General features: G+C 44.5%; 1 protein-coding gene across 1 annotated transcript; it reads right to left on the reverse strand.

The window, feature by feature from the left end:
- Positions 1–263: 263 nt before the first annotated feature.
- On the reverse strand, positions 264–11,382 carry LOC128418638 (transmembrane protein 244-like). The gene is made up of 4 exons (XM_053398523.1): positions 11,300–11,382; positions 6,456–6,529; positions 5,803–5,928; positions 264–1,207 (listed from the first exon to the last, which is right to left on the reverse strand). Exons 1-4 carry the CDS (start codon positions 11,329–11,331, stop codon positions 1,128–1,130), a joined length of 312 nt encoding a protein of 103 aa, XP_053254498.1. The 5' UTR covers positions 11,332–11,382; the 3' UTR covers positions 264–1,127.
- Between the last annotated feature and the right edge of the window lie 7,486 nt (positions 11,383–18,868).

An 18,868-nucleotide genomic window follows, 5' to 3' on the forward strand; every position in this document is an offset into this window, starting at 1 on the left:
ACACCAGAGCTTTCCAAACTGTGTGGTGCAATATGTGTGTCGACTGCAGTGTGTAGGTGTGTCATGTGAACACTTCCTGTGTTCCTCTCGGAGCTGGGAAGGGGTTAGTTTAATCTCCGTTTTGCTACTAAAACTGAATGACTGTGTCACAAAATGATGCATGTCTAAAAAGTATGTCACCAACATGAAAAGTTTTGAAAGCTCAGCTCTACACAGTATTCCATGTGTGATCTCACATATATTTTTATAATGGCAGTTGGAATTTGCCACTTTCCACAGCTGCCCCACGTTTCTGTTGAGCTATCCAATACAACCCCAAGATCTCATTCCTGGTCAGTTATTGCCAGTACAGACCCCATTAGTATATATGTTGTAAGCAGTCCTGAGTAGTTGTTTTGTATCAGCAGGATATAAATGTTTTAATAAACAAAAGACAATGATATTACATAGAGTTAAACAAAAACAGTATTACTAAGGGGGAGGAAACATTCATTGTTTCAGTATGTGTGTTGCAGCAGATGACACCATAGACTCCAGAGGCACCTCCCTTCTTGCACTGGAAGAAGTGCCTATATTAGATGGTGCTTGCCCTCTGCAGTTTTTGTAAGGTATTTAAAATATTTTCTAAAATTAGCAATTTGTTTGTTTCATCAAGGCCACATTGTAAGCTGATATTTGTAATTGATTAACAGCTAAATGCTGCCGTCTGCTTAGGCACCCTTGTCAGCCTGTCTTTTTCAAATGGAACGCTGGAAGAATCTGCCATACACTGCCAAAATCAGACTATATGTCCATCTAGGTCAGCATTCTCTATTCTAGGGTCTCTGGCAGTGGTCCTTCACATTCCCTTCCACCTGGGATTCATTTAACTTTGGAATGGAAAACCTGTGATGCTCCAAGTGTTGGACTCAAATTCCCCCAATCTCTGACTATTGACAATGCTGGCTGTGGCTGATGGGATTTGTAATCCAATAACAGCTAGAAGTCTGCAGGATCCTCACCCCTGATTTAACTGGAGAAGCTTGAAATAGAAACTGGGACCTTTTGCATGCTCCATGGTCCCTTTCCGATGAGCAGGGAGTGCCTTGCGCTGTGTGTTGATGTGAAGAAGTGAGGCCGCTTTGATCTTAAAGAAGGCTGTCTGTGTTGGAGCAGGCAAGGTAAGTCACGAGTTCTCCGCTGCAAATCATGATGAAGAGGCCGCTGGCTGCAGAGGGAAGGTAAATCAGCATATGAAATATTGTCTAAATTAACCTAATCCTCTGCTAATAATTTATTTAAGATTACATCATTCCTTTCTGACTGATTACAGGTTTCTAAGGTGGTTTACAGGAACTCGCAACCAAGTAAGATTAAGAAAAGAAATAAGGCAGCTGGAGGGCATCACATACCCTACTGCAGGGGTCAGCAACCTTTTCCAGCCGTGGGCCGGTCCACCGTCCCTCAGACCATGTGGTGGGCCAGACTATATGGGGGGGGAGAGAACGAATTTATATGCCCCACAAATAACCCAGAGGTGCATTTTCAATAAAAGGACACATTCTACTCATGTAAAAACACGTTGATTCCTGGACCGTCCGCGGGCTGGATTGAGAAGGCAATTGGGCTGCATCTGGCCCCCAGACCTTAGGTTGCCTACCCCTGCCCTACTGCAAGATAGCCTAACAATGCTGTTAATGTTGCTGCAGCAACTTCCTCCCTTTCAAAGCTTAACAATGACCACAGGGGAAAATACCTCCCTAAAAGAAATGGACTACCTAGCAACCAGTTTCAGGAATTCTTAGGGCACTTACTCTTGGGCAGCTGGGTAACTTGTGGGTCCTGGTTCTTCCTTGCAGTGGTGACTGATGAGTGTATATTACTAGATGTTCTCTAACTTCTTTTAGCTTGAAAGAGGGGGTTTGATGAGTGGGGCACAGCTTTATGCAGATCCACTCTTTGCTCATGTTTTTTGTCCCTTTGCTGCCTGTTCATGGTCCTGTTAGTAGCAAATCCACCACTACTGGACATCATTTTGCTCTCCTTTACCCAAGAGAAGCCGGAATGAGACCAGGAAGCATTGCCCTTCTGAAGCTGACATAATCATATAACTAGCCAATGAGAGTTAGCAGATCAGAGTGAAGGCAGGAAACATGTTTTCAGGTTCTTCCTGAGAAAACCAACAAACTGGGTATTCTGGGCACTGTGAAGGTGAGAGGGCCACCTTGACCCAGCCCTCAACACCCTGTCAGTCAGAGTTGTGAACTGCCAAACAAAGCAATGCATGTTGGATTGACTTTGAATACTGCAGACCTTATACTATCCCTTCAAAAGCAGAGTTGGCTTTTTAAAAATAATCTTACCAAGCGCCAGCCACCATTGCCAAACCAGAGGAAATTCTTTCATTACTGCAAAAGACAGGTCAGAAAAGTCAGCTGAAAAGTTGGAGATATGCCGGCATCACTATACTGTAAAGCAGGGGTCAGCAAACTTTTTTGGGAGGGGGCCGGTTCACCATCCCCCAGACATAGTAGCAGGTCGGACTGTGTGCGCAGGAGCACACACACGCGGTGGAGGGGGCTTCTCTCTCCCCCAGCCCCTCCCCTCCCCCTGCCTACCTCCGCCACAACTCTGCCTGCGGTTGGGAGCCAGTGGCAGTGGCGGTGCCTCTCCTTTTTGGGCCAGCTTTCCTGGGCGCCAGGCACAGGGTCAGCAGGCGCACCAAGCTCCAGCCCACAGCACGGCCATGCGGAGAGGCCGGTGGGCAGGCGGTGAGGCTTCCTATCAAAGCTCAGCCCCCTTTCTCTGCAGGGTGGGGAGAAGCCGGGAGGAGGGAGGAGACGCCGCCATGGCGATCGCACCGATCCAAGCAGTGATTGCAGAACCATTCACGGGCCGGATCCAGAGGGCAATTGGGCTGGATGCAGCCCGCGGACCTTAGTTTGCCAATCCCTGCTGTAAAGGATCATTTATTTGGTAGGAAAGAACGTATCGGAGAAATGTGGCATTCCAGGGTCCAAGGTCCCTTTGCTGCCTCTGCTACTAACGTTTTCAGTAACCTGAAGCACAGCTTTACCTTACTGAAGGGTCAGGAAACTGTAGGCTCGAGGACCAAATGTGGCCTTCTAAGGCCCTCTATCTGGCTCTCAAAGCTCTCCTCAACCATACCTCCATCTGGCCCTGCTTTGAGTGTTTTTCCTAGTTGGAAAGAGTCCTTGAACTGTGATAGTGCATAAGAAGCAAGGCTGACTTCTGGGTTAGCATTGTTTGACAGCTGCCAAAGCCCATACCTCAGTGCGGGATCCACTACCAACTCTTGGAGCCTCCTGGCCTTGCTGCTGCTACCTATTCTTTCCTCTCCATCTTGAGTGACCCACCAGTACTCAGGATATCTACACTTGCAACATACATACACAACAGAGGTGGGACCATTAGAGTGAATGGGTCACTCCCTCACCTGCCTGCCTTCTTTCTTACAGTCAATCCCGAGGGTGGCACTGCCTGTTGGCTTCCTCCTCTTCTGTGTTCTCTGTCTCTGCCCTTTTGGAGGAGGATGGGGACAAAACTAGAGTTTATTGGTCCAGATCCTCCTCTTTCCTTCCAGTGCAGCATCTTCCAGCATGGGGGCTGAGCTCCTTTCAGGTGTGTGCTGGACTACTAAAGTAGGTGGCTACCACCCTGTTCTGACATAGCAAATCCAATAAACCTGACTCATCTATCTGTTTGCAAGTCCATTCATCTCTTTGTGCGGCTCTTCCCCGTTCCTCGCTTCGCTCATCAATCATCTCTTAATTTGCCTATCTTAGCCCTTTCATCCATCCATCTCAATCTTGGAGCACAGAAGTTTGCCTCCCTCCGAGTCACAATTTTAAAGGGGGGGAGAGAGAGTGACTGCACCTTGCTTTGGCAGCAGAAGCAGCTGCAGTTTATCATGCCCGAGCCAGGATGCCAACAAATCATGCCCACGTTGGAGGCTGATGCAGTGGCCCTCATCGGAAAACGCATGGGGACTGTGGCACGGGAGCAACACAATCCTTTCTACTAAAGCGCATGTGTCTGGCTCCCATTTAGCAAAAATTGCTTTGTTTATGACTAAGCAATTAGTCTTTTCCATAGATGCCCCCCAGCAACACAATTGACATGGGAAGCCGAGGGGGAGCGTTGCACCTCTCATGGTGACAGCGAAGTGATGGGTGCCTTTTTCCAGTCCATTAGCACCAGCAGGCTGCAGATGTCGGCGCCTGTCTTTCTGGCATTTCAGCGCGCAAGAGAAATGGAAGGCTCTTCCCTGTTATCATTGCTGCCATGATGGGAGAGAAGGAAAGATGGTTCCACATGGCACAGGGATTAATGGGACAGAACAATAGCGGAGGCAGGGACATGAGAGAAGAGGCGGGTGCCAGCCATTTGCAAGCTATTTAAAAACAACGCTCTCTTCCTTGGTAATGTTCATATTTGCTTTAAAGCTGTTTTTAAATTTGATTTTGCAGGGTCATTAGCTGTTACTGCTGCTTCTAGGGTGGTGGGGGTGGAGAGGATGCCTGTGGGAAGAAGGGAAAAGTTGGCTTTGTCTGCTGGGTGAACTTTTTAGGCCAGGAGTGGGAAACCAGCGGCATTGGACTACAACTCCCATCATTCCTCTGACTACTTGGCGTGCTGGCTGGTGTGAATGGGAAGGTCACAAATAATTTTTTTTGCATTTTGCAAAACAATCTCCCCTGATATAACACATTTTATGTAATTTTTGCCGATAAATGCATTTTTAATGCACACTTTACCCTAATACATTTTTGTACTCCTTGCTTAGCTGACAACCTGCATTGCAAAATTCGGATAAATGCAAATTTTGAAGGATGCCTGCCTATTGTTTTTCATCTTGTTTCATTAAGTGCAGCTTAGGTTAGTCTGCCTTTAAATAAAAAGTGAATTACATTTCTCTCCTGCCCATAACCTGGATCTATTTTGTTCTTTCATCAATAAATTCCTTTTGCAGTCAGGTCTTAGTTGTTTAATTATGTTACTTAAAATGTGGAAGGTTCTAAGTCCTACTCAAGTAAACCCACTGAAGTGAAGACTATAGGTGGTCATGTTTATGTCAGTGGGTCTACTCTGAGTTGGACAAGCCTTAAATACCACCTGAAGTCATTATTATGATGGTGATTAGTAATACTGTTTTGCATTGCATGTGAAATTTGTATTATACTCCCCTGTATTAACTCGCTTTGGGGGCGACTTATAAACTGCTTAGAAACTTTTGTAGAAATATGCAGCAGTATATACGGTAACTTAAGTAAATAAACAAAAGATTTGAACATGACTGATACCGTATTGGCCCGAATATAAGCCACACTCGAATATAAGCTGCACCTTTAAAATTGGAGAGGAAAAAAGAAGAAGAAGAAATACCCAAATATAAGCTGCTCCATTCCTCACTGCTCCTGGCTGCTTATGGGGGGGAGGGGAGCTGCGCTGCGTTGCCAATGGCCTTTCCCCTATCTCGCTCTCTCCCTTCCCGGCCTTGGGGGAGAGGACAGGGGAATACGCACAGGGCGGGCACCGCTTTGCTGCGCTCCTGGCACTGTTTGCCCCATGCTTCTGGCTGCATACCGTAAGGTCACGAATATAAACCACACTTTAACTTTTCACGGTTGGAATTTGGGGGGAAGTGAGGCTTATATTCAGGCCAATACGGTAATATCTTAGCTGGACAGTTGGCTGTTACTTCACTGGTCCATGAAAGCTGCAGTCCAGTGCCAAACGTTGCTCCTTTTTCCATCCTTGAAAGGGCCCCTCCAATTTAGCACATGACTGCCTTGAACTCACCTGCAACAGTCAAGAGCACATGGACCATGGTAACAGTGATGGTATAATCCCAGACCCAGCGTTTCAGTAGCACAGCGAAGAGGAGGCCACTGATCAGAAAGGTGGTCTCCATCGACAGCACGTTTGCTTAGGAAGGAAGAAAAGGGAAAGAAAGCCTTCAATGACCTGGTGTAATCCAGATATTCTGGATTATAAATTGGGGGGGAAACAACAACAGCACCCAGCTAAAATTCTAAACTACAGTCGTTCTCCTCTATAGTAGAGCAAAATGTCTTTGATGTCGTGTTCTATACAGAGGTCATTCATTTTAGACTTTCCATGTTTTATCCAATGCTAGTCCTATTCAAAGTTCCTGTTTAGGGAAGTTTTTAATGTGTGATGTTTTATCATCTTTTTAATATTCTGTTGGGAGCCGCCCAGAGTGGCTGAGGAAACCCAGCCAGATGGGCGGAGTATGAAAAATAACTTATTATTATTATTATTATTTATTATTAAAGTGAACCTAATGAAATTAATCGGCATGACTAACTTTGGTCCATTAATTTGAATGGGTCTACTCTGAGTTTCATAGGCATACCTTGATGCTTCTGTTCTTCCCCCACCCGCAAAGGCAATGCCATCTCTATGAACACTAAAGGGTTTCCCCAACTCACCCAGATATTTGGGATTTGAATAAGATGGTTCCATGTTGAATTCAAAAGGGATAAGCATGCCAAAGTTGTTGAGCCTGGAAGGAAAAGTACTTGAGGTTATGAGGCATCTGATCAAGATTTGTATTTTAAAATGAGCTTAAAAAAATATATTTGTAAATGTTTGTATCTCTCATGCCAGGCAGAAACCATACTCTGGCAGCTGTTTATCTTCTTGATCAAGGGCCCCCCTGATCTATAGCAGTGCCTCAGGGTTGTAAAAGGAAATTACAGGCTAGGAGCAAAAGGTCACACTGGCCATACAAATTACAGAATACAATCAAGCTGCAATTAAGTTGGTAAATAGTAAGAATTATTGTGCCTCCCATTAGAGACTTGAGCCACATTTTCATAAGGTTAAAAGGGCAAATAGAAACAGCAGCTGGACTAGGCAAAGCAGCTCTCTGAAACTGCTTTGAAGCTTTAGAGAACTTAGAATTTAGCTTAGCTTTTACTAAGTTCCCTTTCTTCTAAAAAACTATATATGTTGTGTATGAAATATATTGGCTTAAATGTAATTATGCAAAGGATTTAGAAAGTAAGAAATGTTAGATTCTTATGTTAGATTCTTATTTCATAGAATCATAGAATCATAAAGTTGGAAGAGACCACAAGGGCCATCGAGTCCAAACCCCTGCCGAGCAGGAAACACCATCAGAGCACTCCTGACATATGGTTGTCGAGCCTCTGCTTAAAGACCTCCAAAGAAGGAGATCTTTCATAGATGGTGTGTGAGAAAGTGAACCCAAGATCTCTGTTTAAGATAAAATTAGAACCATTAGCCATCTGTTTTGCAGGGAATAGGGCAAGAGGGGCCAAAGGTTATCTGGTAATTAAGGTGCCTGGTCGAGGTAAATGTAAGATATATGACTACTTATTTGCCATTTATAGATAGAAGGAAATATAGCTCTTTGTCTCCCATAAAAGGTAATAGGAAATGGGTGTATCTTTTATGATTGGTTCTAGCAAACAGCCAATAGGAATTTCAACCAGGCTGATTGGACAGAGGCAGCAAAAGGAGGAGCAAGGGGGCTGGGCTGAGGGAATATAAGTGCTGGCCATCAGGGCTGGAAAGGCAGAGCTTTGGTAACCATATACCACTGTGTCTCTCATTTATTTGTCTGACAAATAAATTATTATTTTAATTTCTCTATTGCTGCGTTGAATATTTCATTCCAGCTAAGCGTTAACCACAAGCAGGGTGCTACAGTTAAACTCAGTAGAAGCTTCATGACAGTTACAATGGTGGCACTTGTAAATTCCACCGACATCATCTAACTCTTGCTGATTCCAAGCAAGGTCCACTTTATCCTACATGATGTTTCCAAGTGCAGAAGCTGAGCGTTGGAATCTCAATTCTGCAATATAGTGGTACCTCGGGTTAAGTACTTAATTCGTTCCGGAGGTCCGTTCTTAACCTGAAACTGTTCTTAACCTGAAGCACCACTTCAGCTAATGGGGCCTCCTGCTGCCGCAGCTCTGCCGGAGCACAATTTCTGTTCTCATCCTGAAGCAAAGTTCTTAACCCGAGGTACTATTTCTGGGTTAGCGGAGTCTGTAACCTGAAGCATATGTAACCTGAAGCGTATGTAACCCGAGGTACCACTGTAAACTGAAACAGCCCTCCTTAAGAGGTTAACAAATAAACTATGGTTGAAACATGAACAGGTCAGGAAAGATGGGTTTACTCTGATGTGGTTTAATTTTGTAACATATGCCAGTATTCTGGAAAATGAATAACCTCGTCATCATTTGCTTCAATCGGATTTATCTAAATTTAATTTACACATATATTATCTTCCCTTTGAACCCGCTCCTCCATGTTCCTCAATATACCAACTGTTTCATTGGTAATAGTAGGGGAGAAATGAATATGACTCATACTTAATTGAAGAACAACCACAAAGGCTCCTGATTAAGCATTTGGCTATGCAATGTTGAACTTTAACTGTTAACTCTGTTCTGTCCTGCTCCCCTTTATTTTTGTTTAAACCAATTCACAAACCAAGAACTTATACACTGACCGCTAATAATGAACCATATGCTGCAGATATCACTGAAGATTAATTATGCTCCTTTTGTGGTATACACAAGGCATGAGAAGATTTAGTCTATTTATTTGTATCATTTATTATTCCTATGATCCTTGTTTATAAACCCATTAAAAAGTTATAGTAAATAAAATAAAAAACCTCTGCAGCAGACTATTAGTGACAATGGCAGTTTTAGGGGGTACAGGTTTATATGTGAGCCTGGTGGGGAAGAAAAGATTCAGCCCTCTCCAATTCTGTATGACCCTGATGAGAGAGAGAGAGATGCTATTTAACAAACAACAAGCCCAGATACATGAAATATAATTGTGCATTTAACTTACTGTGTAGTTTAGCCCTCCACTAGTTGCCTCAAACCAGTGGTGGCCAAACAGCCCTCCAGATGTTTTGGGACTACAGTTCCCATCATCCCTGACCACTGGTTCTGTTAGCTAGGGATGATGGGAGTTGTAGTCTCAAAACATCTGGAGAGCTGAGTTTGGCCACCACTGCCTTAGGCAAACTCTTCCCCCAGCTTCCACCCAGCCCTGGTGATAGACTGTTGTAGGTAGTGCAGAAAGGTAATTGTGTTCATGCACCCGGCTAGAACCCTGAAAAGGAACTCGAAATTGCAATGTTTTGCTGTGGGTTCTGCTTGCTTCATGTAACTGTGATTGATTACTTTGTCCACTTTGCCCAAAGAGATCTACGGTTTCACCCAACAACTTTGTCAGATTGGACAACTTGGCAAAGCCACCCAGTACCCTTGAAGGCTTAAGTACCGTTCTTCCCCAGACATTTTGTGTAAGTTATTACAGATCATTCATTGCTCTTCTTGCCAGGCTGGGAGGTTAACCAACAATGGGAGTCAAACTAGGCACTCATAAACCTGTCTATCATTGATGGATGGGTAATCACTTTGGTCTTAAATGTAGCTACACTTGGAAGAAAGCCTCATTGGTTTAAATCAGAGTGGGAAACCTTTGTTAGCCCAATGGCTAGCTACCTTCAAGAAGAAAGCTTTCCCAAAAAAAAAGTGTATTAGGCAAAAATGCATACTAGAATGTGTATATCAGGAGGAATGAGTCTTTACAGAGGGTGGTGAACACAGCACATGATATCATGGGCTGTCCCCTGAGCCCGCTAGATGACATCGCAAGGGATCGTTGCCTTAGGAGAGCGAGAAAATTATCAGGGATGATTCACACCCCGGCCAGCACCTCTTTAATCTACCCTCAGGCAGGAGATATAGAAGTGTAATCAGTCGTACCAACAGGCTAAAAAACAGTTTCTATCCGTGGGCTGAACAGAAAATAATATAGTGCAACTGACTTTCAGGGTTGGTGTGTTATGCCACAAGCACACAGAGTGCAATGAGATTGAGTGTTTGTGGGGGTGGGGGGAGGCTCAGTTAATTGCTGTGGGTTAAACTTCTGTAGGTGTCACTCGCTTGATGTTGTTGCATAAATGCAGAACTTTTGCATTTGTCTCTGTTGAATTTTCATTTTCATAGTTCCAGGCCATCCCTTCACATTCTGTCAAGCTCACTCTGAATTTTATTCTGTTTTCTGAGGTGTTGGCTACCATTCCCTGTTTAGTGCCATCTATGGTAGTATAGAGGGACGCGGGTGGCGCTGTGGGTTAAACCACAGAGCCTAGGACTTGCCGATTAGAAGGTCGGCTGTTCGAATCCCTGCGACGGGGTGAGCTCCCATTGCTCGGTCCCTGCTCCTGCCCACCTAGCAGTTCGAAAGCACGTCAAAGTGCAAGTAGATAAATAGGTACCACTCCAGTGGGAAGATAAACGGCATTTCCGTGCGCTGCTCTGGTTCACCAGAAGTGGCTTAGTCCTGCTGGCCACATGACCCGGAAGCTGTATGCCGGCCTCCTCAGCCAATAAAGCGAGATGAGCGCTGCAACCCTAGAGTCGGTCATGACTGGACCTAATGGTCAGGGGTCCCTTTACCCTTTACCTTACACAGGGTGTACATTGACAATAAAGGTATTATTATTATTATTATTATTACTAAAATGCTGGCAAACTTCTTTGAGGACTTAAAAAAAAATCACAGACTGAAGCAGAAGTGTGGCAAACTGAACTTAATGTGTGAAAATGAGAAACAGACACTAAAATTGAAAGAGATGTTTACTATTATTATTATTAATTTCTTTTATATATTTATTTAAACAGATAAATACAATTACTAAAAACATAGAAAAAACAATAATTTTAAACAACCAATTAAAAGACAATTGACAAGAATCAAAACTTTATCTCTCTGTGTGTGTGTTTATTCCTGGAGTACACCCATTGAAATTAATGGACCTGTTAATCATATCCATTAATATAGACATTAATATTATTATGTTCATTAGTTAATATTAATAGTTGCTTAATTTTCACAGGGTTGCTGTGGGAATTAAATGAGGAAGGGGAAAAGCCCTGTACTCTGCCTTTTGCTCCTTGGAGAAAAAGTTGGGATATGAAAGAAAAAAATAAAGGATGTCCATAGATCTACACTGAGTGTGACTAACATTGACCACAAGCCTTAAGACTCCCAGGAACATGCTGTCAGGTGTGTTTTGTAACAGCACAAAGCTAAAGGGAAATTAAAATAAATGGCCTACACTGTAATTAGGCATTGTGTCAGGTGTGGAGGGAAAAAGAACATTCGCAAACACTTATTAGGAGCAGCAGCAGGAAGACTGAACGCTTGTGGGAGATGCTAACAGGAGAGGTTGAGAGTAACATCTATGGTTCACAGAAAGCAGCCTCACCTGAATGCTCCACAACAAATGCTTCCAGTCATGTAATACACTGTGTAGAAAACGAGGAGGCACAGCAGTATATGAAGAACAATCGTCTGGAAATCAAACCAGGAAAGAAGAAATGAAATAGATTGGTACACATGGTGACCTTACATTGGTTTCCTGCTGAGCAAAGTTGAATGGTGCCACCTCAAAGGAGAAAAGTCATTAGAGAATTGGGTACATAGCTGTCAAGCGTCCCTTATTTGGCGGGACAGTCCCTTATCCCAGTGCCATGTCCCGCTGCTGTCCCTTATTGATGAGGCTTCATTTGGCTGCTGGCTGGACTTTCTGCCTTTGGCTCGGAGGGGCTCAGAAGTTGAACATACCTGTGCCTGGAAAATCCCGTATTTTGGCTGCTGATCCCTTATTTTCGAGGCTGCTGGTCCCTTATTTTCAAATCTGTAAGTTGACAGCTATGATTGGGTACCTATGTTAGCTGGCCCAAATAATATTGGTGGGTGCAGTCGCAGGTGATTGTTGAAGGTGCTTTGCAAGCCGACAGAGCACTGGAAATGGTATTGGATTCGCCTGAGAAACAGCATTTCTGCAGCAAATAAATGACTTGGGCTTCTGTGTGGAAAAGTACAGCTTCATTTCTGTTGGAAGTTCAGGTGCAACTCAGCTGACCTAAAGGGGATTCAGATTCCTCGACTATCCCTGTACCTTTGGCCTCTCTGCTGACCTCTCTCTCCTTTGAAGTTTAGATTGACAAGCCTTAGGTTGCATCCTGTTCACAACTTCCTCCTCCTCACTCTCTCAGACCTGCCTTTGTTTCCTCTATAGATTAGTAAGATTAGAGAGAAGCTTTTCTATCCAAGTTAAGTACTTCCTACGATAGGCAACTTTATTATTTTTCTCTCCAAATCTCTCTGTGCCTGATTCCCATAGGGTAACGTCTACTTATCAGATTCACAAGCCACATTCTGCATACCAAATTTCAATAATGTAGGCTAGTAACAAGACTTTCCAGAACCATCCCTCCCTTCTTCCATATGTCTTTTGAAAGCTATAATGTTTAGACAGGCCTTTGAGATATGAATGTTCTCCTTTTTAACCAATTGGTATTTAATGAAGTTTATTTTAAATAATGTTTTTTTACGGATACTTTTTGCTGATTTTATTCCTATAAATTGTATACCACCTTGATATATTTTAATGTTTGATGTTCTATTGTATTTTTAATATTTTGTTGGAAGCCATCCAGCCAGGTGGGCACTGTATAAATAATAAATTATTATTATTATTATTATTATTATTATTATTATTATTATTATTAAAAATATAAATACAAAGATACATACATAGATAAAATAGGACTTCTGTCTTCCTGTAGTTTTTTCTCATACTACAAACCACTGAGAAATCTATCACTCAGTCAGGTTGCCACTTGCATTCGCTAGAATGCACCACAATATCATCCAAGTGATATTTAGTTAAGTATTTTCATTTATTTACTTGATTGGGGGGGAGGGTGAGCAATTGCCCCCTTGCCTCCCCCGACTATGCCCATGGACCTTCTCCTGGCCCATGCTAGAGAATTCTATGCTAGAGCTATCTTTGGTATTATAGAGGTATTCTATTCTACAGTTATCTTTAGATACTGCAGTCTGACTTCAAACTGATAAGGAGCAGGTGGTGTGGGTGAATCCCTGCTTGACATCCCAAACCTCTCCGCAGCAGCTGACTCTGCTTCCCGCCCCCCAGCTCAGTAGAGGTACCTGTTCCCCAAGGGCTTTACCTTGATGGCTGCTGTATGGCTGCCTTGAGGCACCATGTAAGATTCATAACAGCAAGGGTAATATTTCGTGAAGCACAGCTGTAGCCCAGAAGAGAGAGCCTGGTCTTCTCCCGCAGGGGATTAAGGTCTGAGCTGCAAAGCCTGTTAGAGACGAAGATCGGAGGAGGCAGAGAAAGAGGGAGGAGCAAAGGAAAGCAGCCAGTTCCTTGACTGGAAGAGTTGAAGACATTATAAGGACTGAGCAGAATCTTATGGACTGTGGCAGTCTGCCATGACAGTGGTCGGGGTGACTTACACCCACTGGGACAGTTAAGGCAGAAGGCAGGAAGATCTACAGCAGAGCCTCTCTCTAATTGGTTGTAAGAAAGAAGACAGGCAGGTGGGGGCTGACTGGAGCTAAAGTGAGGTTGGTGGGCCAATGTCCCCATTCACCTTAGTAGAGTGGTGGTGATTTTTATAGGCCTCAATATCTGTCGTGGGATGGGATCACATTGTTCAGTGATGCTGAAGAAATTCCTACCCAGACATTCAAGAGTGCATCTATACTACCATAAAAGGTAAAGGTAAAGGGACCCCTGACCATTAGGTCCAGTCGTGACCGACTCCGGGGTTGTAGTGCTCATCTCACTTTATCGGCCAAGGAAGCAGGCATACAGCTTCCGGGTCATGTGGCCAGCATGACTAAGCCTCTTCTGGTGAACCAGAGCAGCACATGGAAACGCCGTTTACCTTCCCGCTGGAGTGGTACCTATTTATCTACTTGCACTCTGACGTGCTTTTGAACTGCTAGGTTGGAAGGAGCTGGGACCGAGCAACAGGAGCTCACCCTGTCGCGGGGATTCGAACCGCCGACCTTCTAATCGGCAAGCCCTAGGCTCTGTGGTTTAACCCACAGCGCCACCCGCATCCCATATACTATCATAGATGGCACTAAACAGGGAACAGTAGCCAACACCTCAGAAAACAGAATAAAATTCAGAGTGAGCTTGACAGAATGTGAAGGGATGGCCTGGAACTATGAAAATGAAAATTCAGCAGAGACAAATGCAAAAGTTCTGCATTTATGCAACAACATCAAGCGAGTGACACCTAGCTTGGAAACAGTGATTGTGAAAAGGGTCACAGCAAATCACAAGGTGAACGTAAGTCAGCAAAAAAAAAAAAAAGTGAATGTGATTTTAGCCTAATAGAGCCAGAGTTCTCAAGTCATATGAAGTATTAGTTCCCCTTTATTCCATGCTGGACCTCCTATGTTCAGCTCAAGACACCATACTTAGAGAAAGATGTGGGCAAGCTGGAATGGATTCAGAGGAGAGCAATGAAGATGGCAGTCAATACAAAAAGCAAGCTGACCAGTGGCAAAAATACCTTGGTGACAGGAGTGATCTGACAATGAAACTAATTGCCTGGAGGGAGATGGGATCAGAAGAGAAGACTGGGAGCATGGGGGCAGGATCATAGCACTTTTAAAATCCTTGAAGGGGCATTGCACTGAAGAAGGCAAATACTTGTTCTCTGCTGCCCCAGATAGCAGGTGTACATGTAATGGGCTTAAGGTACATGAGGGTAGATTTTGGGTGAACATCAGGAAGAACTTATTGATGGTAAGAGCATCCATGGAACCAATTGTCTAGGGTTAGTGGGCTCTCCCCTGATTGGAGGTCTTAAGCAGAGGCTGCACAGGGGGTTCCCAAGCCATGCATTGACTGCATGAAGGTTGGGCAAAATTGTCTTCTCCAACTCTCTGATAGGTGGGTCTGTTGGGATACTGCCAGGGAGATAAAGTCCATCTGAGCCCCCAAGCTCGGTGCCGGACGATCCATCGACCTCCCGTAGTCACGCAGTACCAGCAATTTAGCGACACTAAGCCTCAGGCTTAGTGCACACTCTGACAGCAGAATTCACACAGCAAGAAGTTGCACAGCATGAGAGCAGAACATGCATATTTACAGTTTATTTGGCGTTGGTCAGAACAAAGAAGGCATGACCGTCTGCTCCGACTGCTCAGGCAAAAACAGCAGAAAACGAAACGAACTTACAACATAAACATCCTGTGAGACAGGAAATTACGCAGGCTGTTATACAAACATCCTGCTCCCTTTTAAGGTGGAACGGAAATATCCTAACATCCTCCCCCTTTCCGTGTAACCTGTAGTATCTGTGGTTCAACCCAATTGCAACCTTTGTGCGTAAACCTTAAGTTGTTCTCTGTTAACAACCTTAGACAACAGATCAGCAGGAATTTCATTTCCTGGCATGTAGGACACCTGAATGAGTCCTTTCTGAATACACTCTCTTGCACGATGTAGCTTAATCTGCAAGTACTTGGTTCTTTGCTTGCAACTCTCCGAGTTCAGCAAAGCCAAACAAGATCTATTGTCTTGATACACTTGTATAGGACATTTCACAGAAACCCCAATGTCCTTAAACAGTTGCATCAACCATTCACAATCCATGAGTGAAAATGACAGAGCATTGAGTTCTGCTTCACAGGAACTTAGGCTAACTGTCGTCTGCTTTTTGCACAACCAGTCAAACAGGCAGTGGTTGTACATGTAGCATACTCCAGAAGTGCTTGTACCATCCGTGGTGTCACTTCCAAAACTTGCATCTGCAAAGATTTCAAGACCTCCAGTCTTCTGACTGGTGAACCTCAGCCTATAGTGCATAGTCCCTTTCAAATACCGGGCTATGCGCTTCAGAGCTTTCCAATCCTGAACAGTAGGATTGTTAGCATGTCTGCTAAGCAGGTTAGTGCTTACAGCAATGTCAGGTCTCGAACATCTAGCAATGAAATTCAACTTGCCTAGAATGCATCTGTACAGCGTTGTGTCAGAAAACGCTTCAGCAGTACTGTCTACCTGGTAACCTGTCACCATCGGTGTGTCTGCTGGGTTTGCATCAACCAAATTCAACCTGGTTAATACATCAGTAATTTTCTGTGTTTGGTGTACCAGAAAATTACCTGCTTGGTCCCTCTCCACCTGCAGAGAAAGATAGTTGGATACCTCACCAAGATCCTTCATGTCAAAGTGCTCCTTCAGCTGAGCTAGGGTGCTTTGGTAGAAAGCCTGATTCTTCCAAAACATCAGAAGATCATCAACAAAACATAAACAATACAGTTTGTTTTGCCCCTCCTCCTTGACAAACACACATGGATCAGCTTTGCCCTGGTGAAAACCTAGAGAAAGCAACGTTTCAGTGAGTTTTGTGTTCCAACACCTGGCACTCTGCTTGAGACCATATAAGGATTTCCGCAGTTTACAGACCATTCCCTTCTGTATCTGCATTCCATCAGGTGGAAGCATGTACAGCTGTTCGTTCAAAATCCCGTACAAAAAAGCTGTATTAATGTCATGATGGGAAACATGCAGTTTCTCCTCCGCAGCGATCTTGAGCATCAGCCGAATGCTCTCATATTTGACCGTGGGTGAGTAGGTCTCGTGGTAATCCTGCCCTGGTACCTGTGAAAAACCTCTGGCAACCAATCTGGCTTTGTGTCTGACAACCTTGCCATTCTGGTCTGTCTTGGCCTTGAAGACCCATTTGCTGCCAACCAGTCTCATCCCTGGGACTACCGGTACCAGCTCCCAAGTTTGGTTCCTGTTCAAGGAATCAACTTCAGCCTTCATGGCATTAAGCCAAGGCTCAGCATCTTTAGAGGTTAACTCCTGGACCTCTTTGAAGCTTGAAGGTTCCCACACCTTCTCTGAGCTACTAAGAACAGCAGTTGCCGTCTTAGCAAACTCATCAGCAAATCTCTTCGGAGGTTTGCCTTTGGTCGCCCTTTCAGACCTGCGAACCAGACGCAAGTCTTCTGGACTCATCTCCTCCTTCTTAGGAGAAAAGTGACCAATGGTGAACAGTGGTTCTTCCAGTTCATTGTCAGACTCATCAGATGGTCTGACTGAGGCCTTTGCGCTCTTGTAGTCTGCTGTGTCATCACTGTCACTGACAGCAGCAGCAGCGCCGCCCACTGAACTGGAATCCGAACTCTGATCATCATCATCATCATCATCATCATCATCATCATCATCCTCAGTTTCCTCAGCTTTCTCAGCATGATCTGCTTTCCTCACATCACCTTCATCCTCCTCTGGGTAACTCTGGAAAATTCCCACATTTTCCCCCCACTTAGGATTGTACTCAACACTCCTTGTGAACTTTATGGATTTAGAGTTAGTCATCCATACCCTGTATGCACCTTTTTCGTACCCCATGAACAAACCATGTGCCCCACGCTTCCCAAGCTTGTTGCTTTGTGGGGTGTGTACCCACATGTCAGAACCAAAGATTCTCAAGTGCTTGGTATTAGGTTTCTTACCAAACATCTTCTCATAGGGAGTGCAGCCAATAGGTGATGACAGTCTGCGATTAAAAGTGTAAACAAAATTCGAGAGAGCCTCCCCCCAAAACTTCTCAGGGAGGTTGGCATCATGCAACAAGGTTTTTATCCCTTGCAGCAACGTTTGATTTGCTCTCTCCGCAAGCCCATTCATCCATGGCGATCTAGGCGTTGACAAGTCATGCTGGATTCCCTTCTCAGTCAGGAAAGCTTCAAACTGCTGAGAAGTGAACTCCCCGCCTCGATCAGTAAACAGACAACCAATACGTTTACCATGAGCATTCTCCAACCAAGCACAGAATGCCTTGAACCTAGGAAATGCTTGCGATTTTTGTTCGAGCATAAACACATGAATGTACCTGGAAAAAGAATCAATTAGAACCATGAAGTACCTTGCTCTACCCAAAGAGGGCACTAGAGGACCTACCAGGTCTGCGTGAACTAGCTGGTAGGGTTTGGAAGCCTGCCTGCTAGACTCCTTGCCTTTTGGAGCAACCTTCACCTTGTTCTCTGCACAAGATACACATTTCATGTGAAACTTACAAGGTTTGATGTCCAAACCTTCAACCAACCCAGGCATCTTGGCTACCGTATTTTTCCCTCTATTACACGCAGATTTTTTCTCCTAAAAAGTAAGGGGAAATGTCTGTGCGTGTTATTGAGCGAATGTGTGGTCCCTGGAGCTGACAACCGCGAGTGAAGGCAAAAATCAGGCAAATATCAAATCGTCCGGAGAAGGGAAGCCTTGAAAGGAGGAAGCTCTGCCTCAGGGTCTTACTGCCCACCTCCTTCTGTTTCCTTACTGTGTTTGCTCAAACGGAACAAAGAGCAGAGAAAACCCCTCCCCTCCAGGCAAGCAGAGTGGAAAGCAGAGCGTCTCTCCTTGCGTCTGGGACTCGCAGGCAACATGCAGGTTGGGGAGAGAGAGAGAGAGCTGGCTGGCTTGTGGGGGGGGGAATTTTGCCTTCCTTTCCTCCCTCCGGTAAAACCCCTCTCCTGCATTCTTAGCCAGCTGCCTCTCTGCACACCCCTTTCGGCGCTCCTTATCCTTTCTATGTTTTTCCTTCCCTCCCTACTTAAAACGTGGTTCCAATCACGGATCCACATGGATCCTCAGGATCTTTGCATTGAGTCACCCCAAATTCACCATCAGATCACATAGCAATGATCTGATGCAAAAACAGGGCTGCAATGGTGCAAAAACGTGGTTACAAAGCATGGATCCACATGGATCCTCAGGATCTTTGCATTGGGTCACCCCAAATTCACCATCAGATCACATAGCAATGATCTGATGCAAAAACAGGGCTGCAATGGTGCAAAAACGTGGTTACAAAGCATGGATCCACATGGGTCCTCAGGATCTTTGCATTGGGTCACCCCAAATTCACCATCAGATCACATAGCATGTCCATGGCTACAGCCTGCACCAAAAAAATCACGCACCCACTGT

The sequence above is a fragment of the Podarcis raffonei genome, chromosome 8, assembly GCF_027172205.1.
Source record: "Podarcis raffonei isolate rPodRaf1 chromosome 8, rPodRaf1.pri, whole genome shotgun sequence".
Classification (NCBI taxonomy): Eukaryota; Metazoa; Chordata; class Lepidosauria; order Squamata; family Lacertidae; genus Podarcis; species Podarcis raffonei.

Bases quoted from the DNA above. Each gene is read 5' to 3' on its own strand.
- LOC128418638 (XM_053398523.1), bottom strand. From the start codon at position 11,331: ATGACTGGAAGCATTTGTTGTGGAGCATTCAG. The intron at 6,530-11,299 runs GTGAGGCTGCTT...TTTTCCTTCCAG, and splicing joins ATTTGTTGTGGAGCATTCAG to GCTCAACAACTTTGGCATGC. The intron at 5,929-6,455 runs GTGAGTTGGGGA...TTCCTTCCTAAG, and splicing joins TTCAAATCCCAAATATCTGG to CAAACGTGCTGTCGATGGAG.